Raw genomic sequence first — 18,617 nt, 5'->3', positions numbered from 1 at the left:
GCGGCCGGCTTGGGGTGTGCAGTGTGGGCGCGGCGTGCGTGTTAGGGACAGCCTGCACTTCTCCCGCGCTCAGTGTGAAGCAGGTGACAGTCGGGACAGTGTGGCGGGGTGGGGAGGCGCTCTGATCCACTCCAGTCCTCCCTGGGCCCAGAGGTGCCCTGAGGATGGAGCCGGACTTCCGCGTACGTGTGGATCGGGCAGGGCTGGGTCGTTGGGGTTGCTGCTTAGAGCCTAACACAGCCAACGCTGTTACCTCCGACGTTTCTACAGCCAAACCACTGCCATGACTACCACAGAAATAGTGGGAGATACAGTGATAGATAGTAGTGGCGTAGCAGTGGAGGTACTCGTGTGTGAAAATAGTAATTACCGTGTATCTGTCACTCACTGTGTCCCAGATCCTAGACGGTGCATGTGTTATTTCAAGTGTGGCCACGCGGGCCTACTGATACTTCTCCTTTGTACTTTTCCGTCTGTGGTGAGGAGTTCTAGGAAAAGTTTCAGCACTGCTTTCATGTGTTTTCCGTAATACCTGTTTATTTATTAACTTTTTTCCAGCACTGAAATTGAACCCAGGGCCTTAGCATTGAGCTACAGCCTGGCCCTGTTTTATTTCTCTTTTTGAGAGACTCACAAAGTCATGAGGTTTCCCAGGCTGGGCCTCAGCATGTAGCCCTTCTTCCCCAACTGGGCGTACGGGCACGGTTTAAAACATTTTTTGTTAGTTTGGGCTTTTTTGAGATAGGATCTCACTGTGCAGTTCGGGCTGGCCTTGAACTCACTGTCCAGCCTAGGCTGGCCTCAAACTCGCAGCAGTCCTCCTGCCTCAGCCTCTGAGTACTGTTCTGGGATTATAGGTGTGAGGGTCAGTTTAAAAAATTTTTTTTGGTGGGGAGTCTGCATTCCCGATACCTTCCCATAGCGCTCATCCTTTTACACTTCTCAGAAGGGCCCCGCCTCCCGCTCGTTCACGCTTCCTGGTCTCTGACCCCACCAGGAGGAGAAGGCAGCCAGGAGGCTGCGGAGGGCGGGGCCTAGTTTGAGGGTTGCAGTCTTGCAGGCTTTACTGCTTTCAAAGGAGAGGCTCGGGCAGTTGAAAGAAGTCTGGAAAGCCCAGATGGGTTGGTGCCTGTAATCCCAGCAACGTGGAGGCTGAGGCAGGGGGAGAGTAAGTTCAAGCCTAGCTTAATCTATATAATGAGACCCTGTACCAAAAATACTGAAAAAATAAGAACTTTGGATGTGGGGTGCAGAGACGCATGCCAGTAACTGGAGCTATTCAGGAGGCTGGGGCAGGAGGTCATGAGTCTGAGGCCAGCTCTCTCAAAGAGAGCCCTCCTTCCACTTTGCTTTTGAGACAGGCTTTCAGTATGTAATCTAGGCCAGCCTTGAACTTGGTGACGAGTCCCGGCTGGCCCCAAGGTTGGGATACTTCTGCCTTAGCCTCCTGATACCTGTGACTGCCGCAATACCCAGCTGAGACTCCACCTGAGAAAAAAGAAAAAAGCCAAGCTTGGTGGCCCACGCTGAGGCAGGAGGATCGCCCTGAGTTTGAGGCTGACCTGGACAATGTAGTGAGTTCATGGCCATCCTGAACTACGTAGTGAGACCCTGTCTCAAACAAAAAACTCTGAAAGGGAGAAAACGTACACTGACAAGATAATCCAAATTTTTAAACTACGAACCCTAATTCAAACTAGCTTCTCCAAATCCTCTCCTTTTGTGCCAAGCTCCATAATTTAAACAAGGCTAGGAGACAGACACCTCCGGACTCTGCTTTGTGAGCTTAGGCCCCTGTACAGGCCAGGCAGGTACCACAGAGGAGGGAGCAAGGCAGGGAAGAGGCCAGACAGCAGCGGGACAGGTGGACTGGGCCTCCGCCCTGTTCCAGCCCGTTCCGGCTGCAAAGCATGAGGGCCCGTTGGAGCAGATCTTCGCATTTCTCGGGAGAAACTAGAACTCTCATGTGGTGCCTTCCTACTTTAAAGTTCCAGCTCCTGGGTTCGGTATTGCTCAGTGGTAAGAGTGCCCCGCATGCACAAGGCCCTGGGTTCTGGCCCCAGAGCTGCAAGATTAAAAATGAAAAAGAACCAGGCATGGTAGAACATGACTGTAATTCCAGGTTTTTAGAAGTTGAGGCAAGAGGATGGCAAGTTCGAGCCCAGCCTGAGCAATTTAGTGAGACCCTGTCTGGAAAAATAAAGGTCTGGGTATGTAGCTCAGTGGTAGGGCACTCCTGAATTTAATCCCCACTGCCATTACAAAAAGTGAAAGTCAGCTACTCTGCAAACAATGCATGTCTCCAGGTTGCTGGGCTCTCAGGCTGGCTGTTCATGGTCGCAGATCCCTTTCCTTTTGTAAATGTGGAGAAATTGCTGCTCTGCAGTGGGGCTGGAGATGACTTACGTGGCTTGTCCCTTGCCCTGGGGAGGTGGGGTTTAAGGGGGCTGGAGGAGCCCGCAGCAGGTGACCCCTTGACTTGTACCCCAGGCTGCACCTCCGCCGGCTGGTGAGCAGTGAGACCCAGAGGCCCCAGCTGGTGGGGAAGCTGCAGGCCCTGGTGGAGGAGACGTTTGGGACCCAGCTGCAGAACAGGGATGTGCTTGATCCCGCGTATGTGGAGAGGATCATCTTGCTGCGACAGGTATGGGGCCTTCGGGAAGTCGCGCCATTCCTTCTCCTGTGCCGTGTGTTCGCGGAGCTCCGTCCCCACTGCGGGCGTTGACTGCCTCCTTCCCTAGGGTCACATCTGCCGCCTGCAGGAGTTGGTCGCCCCGGCGTACTCTTACTTGTGGACTCGCCCTGCTGTGGGCCGAGCGCAGCTAAGCGCCGTCTCCGAGAAGGTGGATGAGATCAGCAAGCGCGTGCTGGGGTAGGCGCCTCCCGCCCTTCCTCGCCTGCCCCCTCCTGCGGCCCCCTCCTCTGCTTCCCAGCTGTTGGGCTCCGGCACCACCCACAGCCGCCCAGAGTGCCCCCTTGCTTGCTTTCCTAGGTGTAGAGGACAAGGCGGAGGACGCTGGCTCTCCGTGGACATAGAGAGCGGGTTCAGTGGCCTGCCCCGCTGGCGTTAGTCCCACTCTGCCACCTAGTCACCCTGTCGTGTCTTCTCGCCTAGGTGACTTGACTTCGGCCAAGTAAAATCTCGCTGTGCCCCCACTGCCTTATCTATAAGGGAGAGATCCTACTAGTTCTTCCTGTAAGAACAGCGGAATTCTTTTGATTACAGTGGCAGGAAATGCAGCCAGGGCTGGCTGAAGCAACGGGAGTGATTGTTTATGTAATTACAAGGGCTGGAAGTGTCCGGTTGAAGACCCGTTCAGTGTAAGGCCCGCACCACGGCCAAGACCCACTTCCTCTCCGCGCCTTTGACCTTGCTGCCCTCCCCGTGCCGGCTGCTCCTGCAAAGGCTCTGTACTCAGCGGGTGCTCGGCAGGGTCCTCTGCCGGAAAGGGACAGAAGTGCGTCTGTCCCCGTGCCGCCTGCAGGAGGCGCTAGGAGTGAGCAGCGTCCCCCTTGTCTGGTGCGCGCTGCTTCTCTGTGTTCCTCTCGTCTGCGTGCTCCGCAGCGGCTCATGGACAGGCCCCCATTCAGCTAGAGGAGGAGAGGACAGGACGCTTCTCCAGACCTCACTCACAAGCTGCGCGTGCCACTTCTACCCGTATTCTCTGGGTAGAACTGTGTTTTATGGCCACACCAAGCTGCCAGGGTATCCAGAAAGTGTCGTTCAAAAATTTGCCAGCCACGTGCCTAGCTAAATATTCTGTTGCTGTGTAAGAAAGGCGGAGCCAGGCCTGGGGGTGCCTGCCTGCAGTCCCAGCGCTTGGGGGCCGAAACCAGCTCAGGCTACATGGTGCGTTCAAGGCCAGCCTGAACTACGTGGCCAGACCCTGTCTCACAAAACACAACAACAACAAATACATATGTACATACGCTTAAATTCATAGCAACCTAATAAGTAACTAGTGTCATTTCCCCCATTTTTACAGATAAAAACGTCAGGTGATAAAAAGGTTAAGTAACTTGTCCAAAGGAATACAACTAAGAACTTGGAGGAGAGCAACCCACTTGAGACCCCTCCTGTGTCTCAGGAGCTGTGCCTAGTCCCCAGTCCTTTTCCCCAGTAAATGTTCCTACTCTTACAGAAATTAAAACAAAACAAAACAAAAACTTGGAGGAGCAGGGATTTAAACCCAGGCAGGCTAGGTCCAACAATCATACATCTAACTCTATTTTCTGTTGCTTTTCCTGTGCAAAAAGTGGCTGGACATTGCCTGATACCTAAAAGCCTTCAATGTATTATTATAATAAATATCTGGAAGAGATAAAAACACATGTGTAGGAAAAAAAAAAAATCCAAATGATGTAAGAGAGTTTATGGGAAAAATGAGTCCTCCCTCCCTGTCCAGTCTCCTCCAGAGAAGCAGCACTTCACAGTTTGCTGTGTGAAGTGTCTGCATGTTCAAGGGTGTGTATGTGGAGCGCTGGACTTCCAGTTTTCTGTTTTAAGTATACTATTTGTATTAATGATAATTCAAACCTTTTAGATCTCAGTTTAAAATGTAGGCATTACGGGGGAGTGAAGTATATATTGGAAGTCCTCCTCTTAATCCTTTTCCTCTATCTGCGCAGTTGCAGAACCACTACTTTTACTTACATCTAAATAATCCTCTTATCCCCCTGCACTCTACAGTAATACCAATCTGTTTCTTTAGATGTTTCTCCACTTAACAATATATATTCTTGTTGTTGTTGTTCTCTAAAGAGATGGGGTCTCTCACTGTGTCACCCAGCCTGGCTCCAAATTAGGCTCATTCTGTCCCTCTTCCTCAGTGTCTTGGGTACTTTCCTCTTTGCTGGGACAAAATGCCCACACTTAAAATTAAGGGAGGAGAAGTTTATTTAGCTCAGTTTGTGGAGGTTTCAGTCTGTAATCAGCTGGCTCCAAGGCAGTGGCTTGGCACAGGGGCAATAGTTCATGACAGCGGAAGACAGCACAAGCAGCGAGAGCACACGGGGGTCGGCAGCCCTTTTCCTCCTTTGTTTTCTGTATGGGCTCTCCGCCCACGCCTACACCATCTCCCTGCCCTCCTCTTCCACAAGCTGAGAATGTTCACAAAGTGAGGACCCTGGCTCCCTGCTGAGTCACTTAGTTGAACTTTTAAACTTCTCAAGTTGACACAATGAACAACGTCCTAGAGCGGTAAGACAGGTCCTTTCCACCCCAGGATGTAGAACTGCTGAGTTACTCAGCTGAGCTTCTAGACTCAACCCTAACGCTCCACCTCCTAAATAGCTGGGAATGCAGGCGTGATTTGTCCAGTACTTGGAGCGTGCCCTCAGTGTCTGCTATAGCTAAATGTATTTCATTGTACAGCTGTGCCATAAATTATTTAACACATCTCTTACTGCTAGATAGCTGTGTTTCTTCCAAACATTTCTGTTACAAATAAGGCTGCACTGAACTGAATAAGCTGGCATAGACGTTAAAGTGTATTGGCAAGTACATTTCCAGGATGAATTCCCAAGAGCTATTATTATCAATAATACTCTCTTAATTTAGGACATGCCACAGTAGGGGCCATTAGTTCTAATTCACCAAGACTCAACATGCTAACTTCTCATCCCGGCCGTTTGGTTAGACTCAGAAGCACTGAGATTTCCAGTCCAGTCAGGAAAGCCAACACCTAAATGTTCAGACACTGCCAGATCCCTAGAAGTCCCTTTGCGCCCATGCCAAGCCCTGGGCCAGCTCTGACGCGCCCTGAGTTGCCATTAGTCGCTGCCTGGGGCCTTCATCCCTTCATTAGTTCCTTAGCCTGCTTCCCAGCAGTGGCATTAGGGAAAGTATGTATTTTTTCCCATATTCATTTTATATTTTTAGTATTTTGTCCCCATGACTTCATAAGTAGCAGTGATCAAGTGGCCCTGTTGACGATTTTTTTGTTTTGTTTTTTTGAAACAAGGTCTCACTGTGCAGTTCAGGCTGGCCTTGAACTCTCTTTGTTGCCCAGGCTGGCCTTAAACTTGCAACAATCATCGTGCCTCAGCCTCCCAAGTGCTGGGATGACAGGCTTGCGCCACTAGGCGCAGCATGACGATTGTCTTTATCCAGTGGTGCTGCTCTAACAAAATACAGCAGACTGGATGGCTTGCATGCAGTTACTTCTTCCAGCTCTGGAGACTGGAAGTCCAGGGTTGGGGTCTCAGCCAACTGAATGTCTGTAAGGGCAGGCTTTTAGGGCCCTTTTCCTTCTGTGTCCTCACCTGGCAGAAAGGATAAGGTTTCCCTGGGGTCTTTCTTATATGGGTACTAAGCCCATTTCCTCCTGCCGATACCCACCTTCTAAAATCATCACATTGTTAGGCTGGGTTTGGTGGTGCATGCCTGTAATCCCAGCACTCGGAGGCTGAGGTGGGAGGATTGCTGTGAGTTCAAGGCCAGCCTGGGCTACAGAGTGAGTTTAAGGTCAGCCTGAACTGCATAGTGAGACCCTGTCTCAAAAAGACAACCCCCCCTGAAAAAAAAAAAAAACAAAACCATCACTTTGTGGATTAGGATTTTAACATCTAAACTGGGAGACAAGCGTGTAGACCACAGCAGTGGTGCGGTGAGAATGGTCATGGACTGGAGCTCGTTGGCTGAGTGTCAGTCGGTCGGTGAAGGTCTGTGTGCCCTGAGAGGCAGTGTGTGGCGAGGCACTCACAAGCCCAGTTCCCTGAGCCGGTGGTACTCACGCCGGGCTGACCGTTGATTACGTGGGCCCCATGGGAGCAGGCGGTGTCAGAACTGACACCACACATCGTCCGTAGCAGTGAAGATCTCCAGCCTCTGTCACTCTTAGGCGTTTGCAGTCGAAATCTCAGGTCAGATCTTAGGGGAGCTGGGCAGTTGCTGTGAACTACACTCACCCATGCTACTCCCATCTCCCGCTGACTCAGATGGTTTACGGAGTTCAGCCCCCCCTGAAAGGGGCTGTTTCTGGAAACAAACACGCTTTTGGGAGTGGGTCTCAGCTACAGGGTGGTTGGTGCCCTACTGGAGTTTTACATCCTGAAGTGCTTCAATTTGTGAAGAAAGAAAGGTTTATAGCAAGGTGGTGGAGAGCTGTTCCTGACCCGGGGTCTCCTGATTTCTTTCTGCTCTTCGATGCTACATTCCCAAAGAGGTTTCCTCTGACCAGTTGGGGTTTTTGTTTGTTGGTTTGCTTTGGTTTAGTTTTAGGAGATAGGGTCTTTGCTAAGTAGTGCAGGCTGGCCTTGAGCTCATGGTGATCTTCCTGCCTCAGCCACATGGGCGCTGGGATTACAGGCATGTGCCTCCGCACCTAGCCTCCTCTAACCAGTCTTCCATCCTTCAAGCTCTGTTTCAGAGAACTTCCCAGGAATCATCCCTTCTTTCATCCTCTATGTAAGCCCTTCCTGGGTTTCTTTTCAGATCCTCTTGCGATGTCTCTGAGCTCTTGCATGCAGTAAATTATCGGCTAATTTTTAAACTTTGTATTGAAATGTAAAATCTAATACTTCTGAGTATTTGCCACATGTTTCAGGTACTGTACTTAGCACTTTACAAGTTCTAACTCCCCAGCATAACCATGTGTTGTTCAATACTATTATTATCCCTACTTTATAGGTAAAAAAATTGGGACATAGTGATTATATGACCCAGAAATACCAATTAGTAAGCCCGCTTATTATGGCGCTCTCTTAAACCCCCTCCATTATGCCCACTTGCTTGATTAGCACCGCGTGTGGTCCCTTCGTTGCTTTTCTTTTTCCAGCTTGGATGGTAGCCGTCTCCTCTACCCGCCAAACCAGGCTTACAGTGTAGTTGAGCAATAATCTTGTGAAGTTTTCCCTCCTACCCTCTTGCCATTGGCCATGTAGCTGCCTTACGAGCTGCCCTTTTTCTAGGCTTTTAGAGAGATCTGATACAGACGTAACGCAAGCCGTGCTGAACGGAGAGCTGAAGAAGCTGTCAGAAGGGCTGGAGGGCACCAAGCACAGCACTGTGATGAAACTCCTCCGCGTGGCGCTCAGTGGACAGCTGGTGAGGCCGGGCAGCGGGCTGGCCTGTTCCTCAAGCCCCTCGTTACCCTTTCGCCTGACTTCCACTGGCAGGCACCACGCTCACTTCTGCGAGTATTCCAGTCATTAAACAGACACTTTCTTGAGGGCATACTGCGTACGAGCGCCTTGGGATGTGCAGAGGATGCAGCAGTCCACAGAGCACATCTAATCCCTGCCTCCTGGGCCTTCCCGTTACTGAGGATAACAGACACAGCAGCACTGCTTAATGTGGGAAAACAGCTGGGCGTGGTGGCGCACTCTCGTAATCCCAGCACTCAGGAGGCTGAGGCAGGAGGACCATTTCGAGTTCGAGACTCACCTGGGCTACAAAGTGAGCTCAAGGTCAGCCTGAACTGCATTGGCGAGACCCTGTCTCAAAAAAAAAAAAAAAAGCAAACTCTGCTGGGCATAGGGGGCACGTGCTTGTAATCCCAGCACTCCGGAGGCTGAGGCAGGAGGATTGCTGTGAGTTTTAAGTTCAAAGCCAGCCTGGGCTATATAATGAGTTCAAGGCCAGCCTGACCTACATGGTGAGACCCTGTCTCAAAACAAAACAAAAAAACTAAAATCAGTTATAATAAAATAAAATGCAAACTCTGCTCGCTGGAATGCAGGCTGGGGCTGGGGCTGGCCCAGGGGTGACTTCTGCAGGCAGGCGGGGCATCAGTTCCTTAGGCAGGGTGAGACAGTAAGGTGATACTTTCTCTTTTTGTTCTCAGCAAGGACCTCCTGTCGCTGAAATGATGGTGTGCTTGGGACCAAAGGAGGTGCGGGGACGGATCCAGAAGGTGCTTTCCAGCTAGGGAGAAGACGCAGGGGGCGCTGGAGGTGGCCCCGGGAGCCTGTGGACTGGGAAGCTGTCTTCGGAGGCAAGGTGGAGGCGGCCTGGGGCTCGTAAACGAAGGGAAGGGATCGAGGAGCCCAGAGTGGAACAGAATCTCGGAGCACACACGGTGCACTGGTGGCTCGACAGCAGGCCTGTCCTCGTCGCTTGGCCAGGGAAGCCTAGCTCTGCTGTCTGAGTTACCTCCTCGTCACTGAGGCGCAGTACCCAGCACCCACACCTCTAAGGAGGAGAGGCTTATTTAGCTCAGTGTGTAGAGACTGTGGTCCGTAGTCGCCTGGTTCCAAGGCGGGGCGGCGGGGTGGAGGAGAAAGAGGACGGTTAGGGGAGGGGGAGGGAGTAGGCCCTTACAGCCAGGCTCCCAGTGACCCACCCCTGCAGCCAGGCCCTGCCTCCCGCCGTGCCGTGTAGCCGTAGCCATCAGTGGACTAACCCGCTGGTCAGTCACTTCCCACAAGCTCCACCTGGGAGGGAGTGCGACTTCAAGGTGCATCTGGATATAAAACGTAAGATCCACTCACCTCCTTGACCCTGGGCAGGATGCCTTGTATCTGGCCTTTTACCACGTTGCAGTGGAGGTTAGGGGATTGGTTCACAGAGTTAACATCCCAAAATAGGCCAGAGGCTTAGGTAATCGTAGAACTAGAGATTTATTTCTCGCAGTTGTGAAAGCCGGAAGCCCAAGGTCCAGGGGCAGCAGGGTTGGTTTCTCTTCTGGCTGGGCCTGCAGACAGCTGTCTTTAGCTGGGTCTTCCCAGGGTCTTCCCTCTGGGCACACCCCTCCCCGGTTTCTCTGTGTGTGTTCTAATCTTCCTGGGTGTCAGTCAGATTAGATGAGGGCACACCCTAACAGCTTCACTTGAACTTGATAGCTGTTTAAAGGCCTATTTCTAAATACAGTCCACATTCTGTGGTACTAGCGGGTAGGCCTTCAACAGGTAAACTTGCGGGGGACGCAGTTCAGCCCTTACCCAGTCGGAGGTAGGGCAGTAACAGATGATTGACAAAACCAGGGCCAACCTGGATGCCAGGCCGTCCTTGAGGATTGCACAGGAGGAGGTTACTCGTGGGCCAAGGGGAAGCGCTGGTGCTCTGTGCTACTCTTTGTCCTTAGACCTAGGGGCAGATTTGTGTCCTTCCCTAAAGGTTGTCCCGTTCTGGTTCTCCAGACTTGGTCCATGGACTGGAAACCTCCACCCTACTGATTTTGTGTGGTGTTTTTATATCTACCTCTTCTTCCGCCAGTACTGGAAAGTGATCTGCAGATTTTGATGGGATGTCTTCTTGGGGTGACTAGGAATAGCTGACATGCAAGAAGGCTGGTGACTGTGGGTACAAAAGCTCCCCAAGGCTGCTGGTCTCCCCCTCTAGGCAGCCACGTCTGTGTGTCCCTCTGTGTTCTTAGCCTCCTGGGAATCATGCCCTTGGTGTATGTGCTGTCCGCAGTTACTAGGGCCAGCTTGTGTAGCCAGGAGGCTGTTGAAAGGATAGCCAAGCGTGGTGGCGCACGTCTGTAACTCAGTGCTCCGGAGGCTGAGGCAGGAGGATTGCTGTGAGTTCAAAGCCAGCCTGGGCTATATAGTTCAAGGCCAGCCTAAACTACATAGCGAGACCCTGTCTCAAAAAACCAAAGGGAAAAAAAAAATAGAGCTTGACTTGTGAGGCCTCGTCATAAAATCCATTGTGGCCTCTCTTTTTTTTTTTCTTTTCTTTTTCTGAAACATGGTTTGGATAAATAATCCAGTCCAGTTTTGAACTTCCTATATAGCCTAGGCTGTCCTCAAACTTGTGATCCTCCTGCGTCAGCCTCCCAAGTGCTGGAATTGCAGTGTGTCCCACTATGCCAGCTGTCCCTTCCCTCCTTTTTTTTGGTACTGGGAGTCGAACTCAGGACCTTACACTTGCCAGGCAGGCACTGTGCCACTGAGCTGTGTGCCCGGTCCCCCACCTTTTCTTGAGTGCCGTACTTTGGGGGACTGCTGCTTCTACATCATAAAGCACTCATACAGCACAGTGGCGGGATTCTCTGGAGAGCTCTGAGTGGGCTGTGCTGGAAGATCCTGCAGCTCCGGCTGACTACGGAGATGACTGCATTCCTGGCTGACTGGGGTTTTTGTGGCAGTCCTGGGGACTGAAACCAGCACCTTTGCACTGAGCTAACCCCCAGCCTTTTTTTATTTTGAGACAGGGCCTTGCGAAACTGCCCGGGCTGGGCTCTTACCTTCTTGACTGTAACCTTCATGGGACACCCAGAGCCGAGCTACTCGGCAGTGCTCTCTGGAGTTACAGACACACAAGGACTGTGAGATAGTAAATGTTTACTGTTTAAGGTCACTTGGGAGTGGGGGCTCTTGTTACCTAGTAGTAGTTAGCTACCATTCTCTTGCCTGGAGGAGTGGGGACAGCAGTTAGAGTTTGTTAAGCCTCTTAGAGTTCCGGTCTGCTTACAAAGTACATCGTGTGTAAGTTCTTCAAGCCAGGAGTGGAAGCTAGCTCTAAAGTTTATTTGAGATTCTGAGAGTCAAAGAATCCATGGAGAAGGCAGAGAACCAGATCCTGGAAAAGAAGAACCAGGCGTCGAGCTGGCCCTGGTCCTGTCTGAGCTCTGCGGTGGGCACAAGTCAGCATAGTTGGTGCTGTTCATCTCCCTGGGTTTGTTCCTCCCATTTTGGATGACTGAGGAAAGACTGAGATTCTCAGTGCGTCTAGTTGGCGACTGAGGTCATTTGCATTTCCTTAGCCGGGAATATGGAGCCCACAGGGATTATATCCAGTGGAGGAGAAGTTCCCAAGGAACGCGAGGGGCCTTTTGCCGGAGGAAGGGGTAAGGGCAGGAAGGAGGTGGTTACTGGAGAAAGAAGACAGAATAATAGCAGCGGCTGTGTACTTGTATCAACCTTGGCAGCAGGGCGCCGGTTCAGATGCTGGGGAAAGGCTTTAGCCCTGCATCTCAGTAACCTCAGAACCTCCTGAGCAAGCGGTGGTGATCTTCACCGCCTTCTTCATCTCCCCCTCCTGTGTGTTATGGATAGGACAGCTGAAACCCTGAGAAGTTAAACGACACTTAGGCAAGGCCAGGTTTTAAACTCAGACCTATGACAGTGAAAAGTTCAAGCCCAATTTTTGACTCTTAAGTGGCATCAAAGCTTCTAGCCCGGTGTGGTGACACACACGTGAAACCCCAGTACTATGGAGGCTGAAGCAGGAGGATTACAAATTAGAGGGCAGCCTGGGCGACATGTAGAGCGAGTCTAGGGCCAGTCTGAGTTTCAGAGTGAGACCCTGTTTCAAGCAAATAAAATGGGCAGAGCGGCACACCTGTAATCCCAGCACTCTGGGAGGCTGAAGCAAGAGATTGCTGGTTCAACCCCAGCATGGGCAATTTAACACGACCCTGCCTCAGAAAAACAAAGGGCTGAGGGTACAGCTCAGTCCAAAGGTTCTAAGCTCAATTCCCAGTCCCACCCAGGGGGTGGCGAGGAGGGGTCGGCAGATCCAGAGGACGACCCTGCCCCAGGCCTCGTGATGAGTGGGGCTCTGCCTGCAAGTACAGGGCGGTTACTCCTCGTCCGTCCTTCCGTACCTGCGTGGTCTCGGACGTTTGTGCCTCTGCTTCCCCTGTCTCCCACTGCTGTCTCTGTGTCTGCACATGGCTGAGAACAGCCCCTCCCTACAGCTGAATCACCTTCCTTTTGTGCCGCAGCTTAAGTAGCCTGTGTTCTGCTGAATTGCCTAAGCTCAGCTCAGACTTGCTGTCCTGCCTCGGCCTCTCAGTCGGGTGATTACAGGCCTGGACTCCCATGTTTAGCTCATTGCCTATAATTTTTGCATTGAATTCAGCTTTGTCAAAGACTTGATGGAGAGGTTAGAAAGAGGGGTGTTTCAGTGTGGAGGAATATATCTTTGTCTCTTGACAAATTTTTTTCCTTCTCAGGGACCAGGATAACAACTTTTGAGAAAAAGAAGCTTTGCTGAAAAAGGTGATAGAAGGGTCTAGAGGAGGGAACTTTTTCTTCAGTCCTGAGGATCTTGGCTTCACACTGAGCTACACCCTCAGCTCTGTAGTTTTTATTTTGAGACGATCTCACTAACTTGCTCAGCTGGGGATCAAATCCGTCATCCTGCTGAGGTTCACAGGGTCACTATGTAATTCACACTGACCTCATACTCACTGTGTAGCCCAGGCTGATCTCAAGCTTGGAGTGATCCTCCTGCCTCAGCCTCCTGCTGTGCCCCTGAGCTCTGGCATTACAGGCACGTTCTACCATGTCCATCATGCCATAGCCTCTTGAGTAGCTGGGATTGCAGGGCAGAGGAGAAAACTCTTATTATTTTCAGACAAGGAACTTAGTCTATAAAGTCACCTTTGGAGTAGGTGCTGAGGGCTGGGTAGGAATTCCCTGGGAAGCAGGTTAGAAGAGTTTTCCAGGGCTGGGGATTTAGCTCAGTGGCAAAAGCGCCTGCCTGGCAAGCGCAAGGTCATGAGTTCGGTTCCCGGTGCCGGAGAAAAACCAAAGGAAAAAAAAAAAAAAGAGAAGAGTTTTCCAAGGAAAGGGATGATAGTTGGGCCTGGCTGGAACCGGAATCTGGGGGAGAGGTAGATGCTGTTGAGAAACCAGGTAGAGACCGGGACGGAGCGGCCTTTCTTTGCTGAGTAAGATTAAGATGAAGATACTGTCGGACAAAGATAGCGAAGTCCAGACTCCAGCCCGCTTAGACAAGATTTATTGGCCCACGTGACAGGCTCCGGGGCTGGTTGACTTAGTGAAGCAGTGAGGCCCCAGGGTGTCCACCTCTCGCTCGGCTGAGCCCCCGCAGTGGCAGCCTGGGTGCCTGTTTGGAGCTGGCTGCTTGAAGCTGTCGGGCTCTGTGCTTCCTCCTCCGTGCCGGGGGGGTGGGGTGGGGGAGGGCCTTCTGAGCTGTTCTCTCTGAGAAGCCAGGAAACTCCCGCCTTGACTTCTGCATTTTTGAACCCTTCACTGCTGGGGAGGTGAGCGTTCCTGAAGATCAGTCTGGCCCAGAGCTGAGAGTGGGGTCTGCTTCTCCTTGACATGCGTGACCGGCCTGGTCTGGGGGTGGACGGACCCTGAACGGCATGGGGGTGGGTTAGTGAAGACAAGGACTGGGTCTTCCCGAGGCAGAAGATGAGGAGCCTTGAAGTGTGTTCAGCAGGGAAGCGACTGATCAGATTGGTTTATTTTTCTAAGTTCTTTTTTATTTTTGCAAGGGTATTGCAGCAGCTTTGCCGAAGAGGGATTGGAGCAGGGCCCTGGAAGGGGCCGACTGGACAGGGAGGGGGAGGTTGTTCCTGCAGAGCTGTGTTCCCTCCGCAGGGTTCTCCACAGAAGCACAGCCAGTGGGACGCGTGTCTGGGGAAAGAGTTCTGTTTGCAGTACAGGGCCAGTGCAGGGCTTGGCAGACATTCTGCCGCTGAGCTACACCCTCGCCTCTTTATTTTTTAAAATTTTGATGCAGGATCTTGCTGAGTTGCCCAGATTGGCCTCGAATTTGCAGTCCCTCTGCCTCAGCCTCCCACCTAGCTGGGGCCCCTGGGGCTGCTCCGCCGCCCGGGCTGCTCCTCCCCGTCTGGAGCACTTGTGCCCGCCCTGCTTGCCTTTGCCTTGCCTCTTCCTTCCTAGCCGGCAGACCGAAGCCCCGTGTCGACTTCGCAGGAAGGCCTCTGCGCCAGTGGTTCTCACCCTGTTTGCAAAGCTCACAGGACAGTGGTGGAAACAGCTATATCAGTAATTCTGCGTTTTTTGGTGGTTTTTGAGACATGGTCAAGCTATATAGTTCAGGCTGGCCTTGAACTCACAGTTGACCAAGCTGACATTGAACTCATGCTGATCCCCCTGCCTCAGCCTCCCCAGTGCTGGGTTCCAGGTGTGTGCCACCACACCCAGCTAGTTCTGTAGTGTTTTGTTTTATTTTTTTTTTTTTTTTTTTGGTTTTTCTCCGGTACCGGGAACCGAACTCACGACCTTGCGCTTGCCAGGCAGGCGCTTTTGCCACTGAGCTAAATCCCCAGCCCCTGTAGTGTTTTGTTTTAGACTAAGGTCCGTGAGTGCGGGAACCCCCTGTGTCTCATGTAACGCTGTACCCCCAGTGCTCAGAATGGCGCCCATTTACATAGTGGAAGTAAAAACCCAGACACACCTGGCTGAGCAGATGACCAGGGTGTGCAGTCAGGTGTCCAGTGCAGCCTCTGCCAAAGGCCCTGTCAGGGAAGAGCAGTGCTTTGCAGTGTGCCGGAACCGCACATCCTGGTGGCTGCTATTGTTAGTAAGTCTCGTGATGTGAGTGTGGTTTTTACGTGAGAGGGCAGTGCAGGTTTGGCTTTGCAGTCATTAATCTCTGTGCTGCTGGGGGATTCCAGCTCCTTCATATCTGGGCAAAAGGTTGGAGTCTCAGCCTTTCCACGCAAGCCGGGAGGTCAGCTCTGCCTTCTCCTCCTCTCCCAGTCCCGCAATAGGAGACCCTAACACTGGAAGGCTCCTTTTTGTCTGGAGAACTGGTCTGGGCTGCCTCCATCCAGACTCTGTTTTTTTTTTTTTTTTTTCTCTGGTACCGGGAACCGAACTCACGACCTTGCGCTTGCCAGGCAGGCGCTTTTGCCGCTGAGCTAAATCCCCAGCCCCCAGACTCTGTTTTGAGACAAGGGGGCTTTGTGGTGCAGGCTGGCCTTGAACTCACTGTGTAGTCCAGAGTGGCCTCCGACTGCAGTGACCCTCTGCCCCAGCCTCCTGAGTACTAGGATTCCAGGTGTGCGCCGCTATGAATGGCTTCCATCCAGTCTTCATTCGTTTGTGGGGCAAACACTGTGTGCTCGACCTTAGCGTGTGCAGAAAACTAAGATGGGACTTGCCAACAGACATTCACCACCTTCATTGCTTGGTTGATATTTGTTAAGCTTTAAAAAGTGGAAAATGAACGCAAAAGGCCCTCAGAGAGCTCAGGCCCCAGGGAGACTAAGAATTGTAATAGTACGACTGTGAGAGTGGTGGCGGTATGGGGGGGCGCGTGAAGCAGCACAGATAAGATATCACTGGGAGGGGAGAGGATTTCAGAGCCTGTCCCAGAGGAGTTTAATTTCAGGTCAGCAACAGTAATTAAGAAAATTCCCTGGCGCACACCTGTAATCCCAGCACTCGGGAGGCTGAGACAGGAGAATCGTTGCAAGTTCAAAACCAGCGTGGGCTACAAAGTGAGTTCAAGGCCAGCCAGAACTGCATAGCGAGACCCTGTCTCAAAAAGACAAAAAGAAAAAGAAAATTAGCATAAATATATCCCATGCAATATTTGGGAAATATACTAAGAAAATTACTTGTTGCTTACCTGAAATTCAGATTGACCCGGGATTCTGATATTTTCTTTCACTAAATCTGGCAGCCCGGCGCTGGGACAGCTTGGAGGACAGTAGAGGATGCACATCTCAGGCCCAGGGAAAGAACTGCAGAGTGACACAGTGTCATTAACCCCACTGCTGCCTGGTGCTGGGCAGTGTTGGGGACCCCTGCAAAGTGGCTCTGAGCAGGATTTAATGTTAACCAGTTGGCTTTCCGTGTTCACTTGTGAGTTGTCCGAAGCTTAGGCCCTTGTCTGAAGATAGGCAGTGGGCTCATAGTAAGTAAACCTCTGTGAGTCCCTGGTCACCACGGAGGCCTGCACTGGCCTGGGAAGCTGTGACACCTCAGAGGACAAAACAAGGCCACAGCTGAGGACGTCTGGCTCCAACCCCAAGTAACTACAAGGAGACTGCAGCTGCGGGCATCTCACTCCTGCTGTGAAGGCCTTCCCGGAGCAAACACAGTTCTGAATTAACATAATGTGTTACTTGGAAAAGTCCTGCCCAGATTCCTGTTTTCTTGGGTATCCCCCTCCTTTGTTTGAAAACCAAATAAATACGGGCCGCCCAGAGAAGTCTTTGTCTAAACTCAGAGAATATTGAAACTGTAAGAGTGAGTCCCTCCTGGAGGCCTGAAGTCATTTCCCTTGTCTCATTTATCTAGACCTTCGCTGTCCACTCGCTTGGGAGACTGCGGGCCTGATCAGCCCGATAGGGCAGGAGGTGGCATGGGGTCTGGCCACCTGTGATCATTTTGTGCCAGTTTTGTACCAGACATTGTTTGGATGTGATGGCACACTCTAGTAGACCCAGCACTTCTGAGGCTGAGGCAAGGAAGTCACTGGGAGTGCATAGTGAGTGCAAGGCCAGACTGATCTTCCTACAAGACCCACTCTCAGGAAAAAAAAGTATCAGAAGTTAGATGAGTTAGATATAACCTATGAAAGCTGTCAATGGGCATGGTGGTACACATCTGTAATCCCAGTACACTGAGAGGCAGAGGCAGGAGGATCACGCGTTTGAGCCAAGTCTCCTGGGCAATTTAGTGAGACTGTCACAAAATAAGAAAAGGAGGTGGGAAGCTGAGTGTGTAGTTCATAGTTTGAAGGCCCTCCCTTCAATCCCCAGTACCACAAAAACAAAATGAAAAAGACCAAAAAACCTCGGGAGTCTGAGGCAGTAGGGTGGTCGCGAGTTTGAGACCAGCCTGGGCTACAAAGTGAGCTCAAGGCCAGCCTGAACTGCGTAGCAAGACCCTGTCTCAGAGAGACCAAAGGAAAAAGATTATTATCCATAACAGGGTGACAAGTCCCCACAACAGGAAAACGCCGGGCAGGCAGGGTTGCCAAGCACACAAGGGGAGCGTGGGCACAGTCTCGGGCTGGAGAGGCGACACCATGAGGCTGTTTTTTCACGGTGGGGCTCTGTCCTTCCCATTGCAGTCGGGTCTTCGCATGTGCTGTTCCCTCTGCCTGGTCACGGTGGCTCCTTGGGCTCTTCCCAGATCTCCGTCATTTGTGACCTGGGCGGTTTTGAGGAGCACTGGCCGAGTGTTTTGCAGGATGCCTTTCTCTTTGGGGGAATCTGATGGTTCTCTCATGATCTTGGCTGTGAGTACGGAAGATCACATGCTTTATGACTGCTGCTGACCTGACCCGCTGGCTGAGGAAGTGCCTGTCAGTTTCTCCACTGTGAAGTTACTGTCCAGTTCACCCTGCCCTCTTCTGTGCTGTGCTGGAAGGAAGTCTTCCCCCATCCTTAAGGAGAGAAGAGTTAGGTTCCCCCTCTTCCGGAAGGCAGTAGCAGCGGAAATTGCTTGGAGTCTTCTGCTTGGGAGGTTTGACCCTTCTCCCCCCTTTGCTTTCCTTTTGCAATGCGAGGTGTTGAATGCGAGGCCTCACATTTAGGCACCTGCTCACCACTAAACTACACCTTCAGTCCTTTTTTTGGGGTGGGGGGAAAGGGTCTCGCTGTGCAGTTCAGGCTGGCCTTGAGCTCACTTTGTAGCCCAGGCTGATCTCCAACTTGCAACGATTCTCCTGCCTCAGCCTCCTGAGTGCTGGGATTACAGGGGTGCGCCACCACACCCGGCTTCCAGCCCGTTTTATTTTTATTTTGAGATAGAATCTTGCAGAGTTATCAGGCTGGTCTTGCACATTCAACCCTCCTGCCTTGGCCTGCAAAACAGCTGGGATTATAGGCATGTGCTAGCGTGCCCAGCCTTCTCCCCCGCTGATTTATTTATTAAACCGTTTTATATCAGTGCGGGCTCATGGATATTTATTTTATACTTTAGGTTATAATCTGGTAGTACTTCTGCTGCTCAAGCTGTGCTAGCCTTGGCCACTGAGAGCTCTTTTC

The 18,617-nt window shown here is 51.7% G+C and overlaps 1 protein-coding gene across 4 annotated transcripts in view; it reads left to right on the top strand.

The window, feature by feature from the left end:
* Ears2 (glutamyl-tRNA synthetase 2, mitochondrial) overlaps positions 1-16,608 on the top strand; it is a 30,132-nt gene extending 13,524 nt beyond the window's left edge. The window contains exons 6-10 of one of the 4 annotated variants that reach the window (XM_013504806.1): positions 2,491-2,644; positions 2,742-2,872; positions 7,912-8,047; positions 8,787-8,855; positions 16,301-16,608. In XM_013504806.1, coding sequence (XP_013360260.1) covers positions 2,491-2,644; positions 2,742-2,872; positions 7,912-8,047; positions 8,787-8,855; positions 16,301-16,372 — 562 coding nt within the window. In that variant the 3' untranslated portion in view covers positions 16,373-16,608. Of the gene's footprint in view, positions 1-2,490; positions 2,645-2,741; positions 2,873-7,911; positions 8,048-8,786; positions 8,941-16,300 lie in introns of those variants that run through there. The other 3 variants (XM_013504807.1, XM_005405096.2, XM_013504808.1) reach the window with 3 other exon arrangements.
* The last annotated feature ends 2,009 nt before the right edge of the window (positions 16,609-18,617 follow it).

Source organism: Chinchilla lanigera, unplaced genomic scaffold, assembly GCF_000276665.1.
Source record: "Chinchilla lanigera isolate Chin_1 unplaced genomic scaffold, ChiLan1.0 scaffold00092, whole genome shotgun sequence".
Lineage (NCBI taxonomy): Eukaryota > Metazoa > Chordata > Mammalia > Rodentia > Chinchillidae > Chinchilla > Chinchilla lanigera.
Note: the sequence above shows the minus strand (reverse complement) of the source record. Positions and strands in the feature narration are given on the sequence as shown.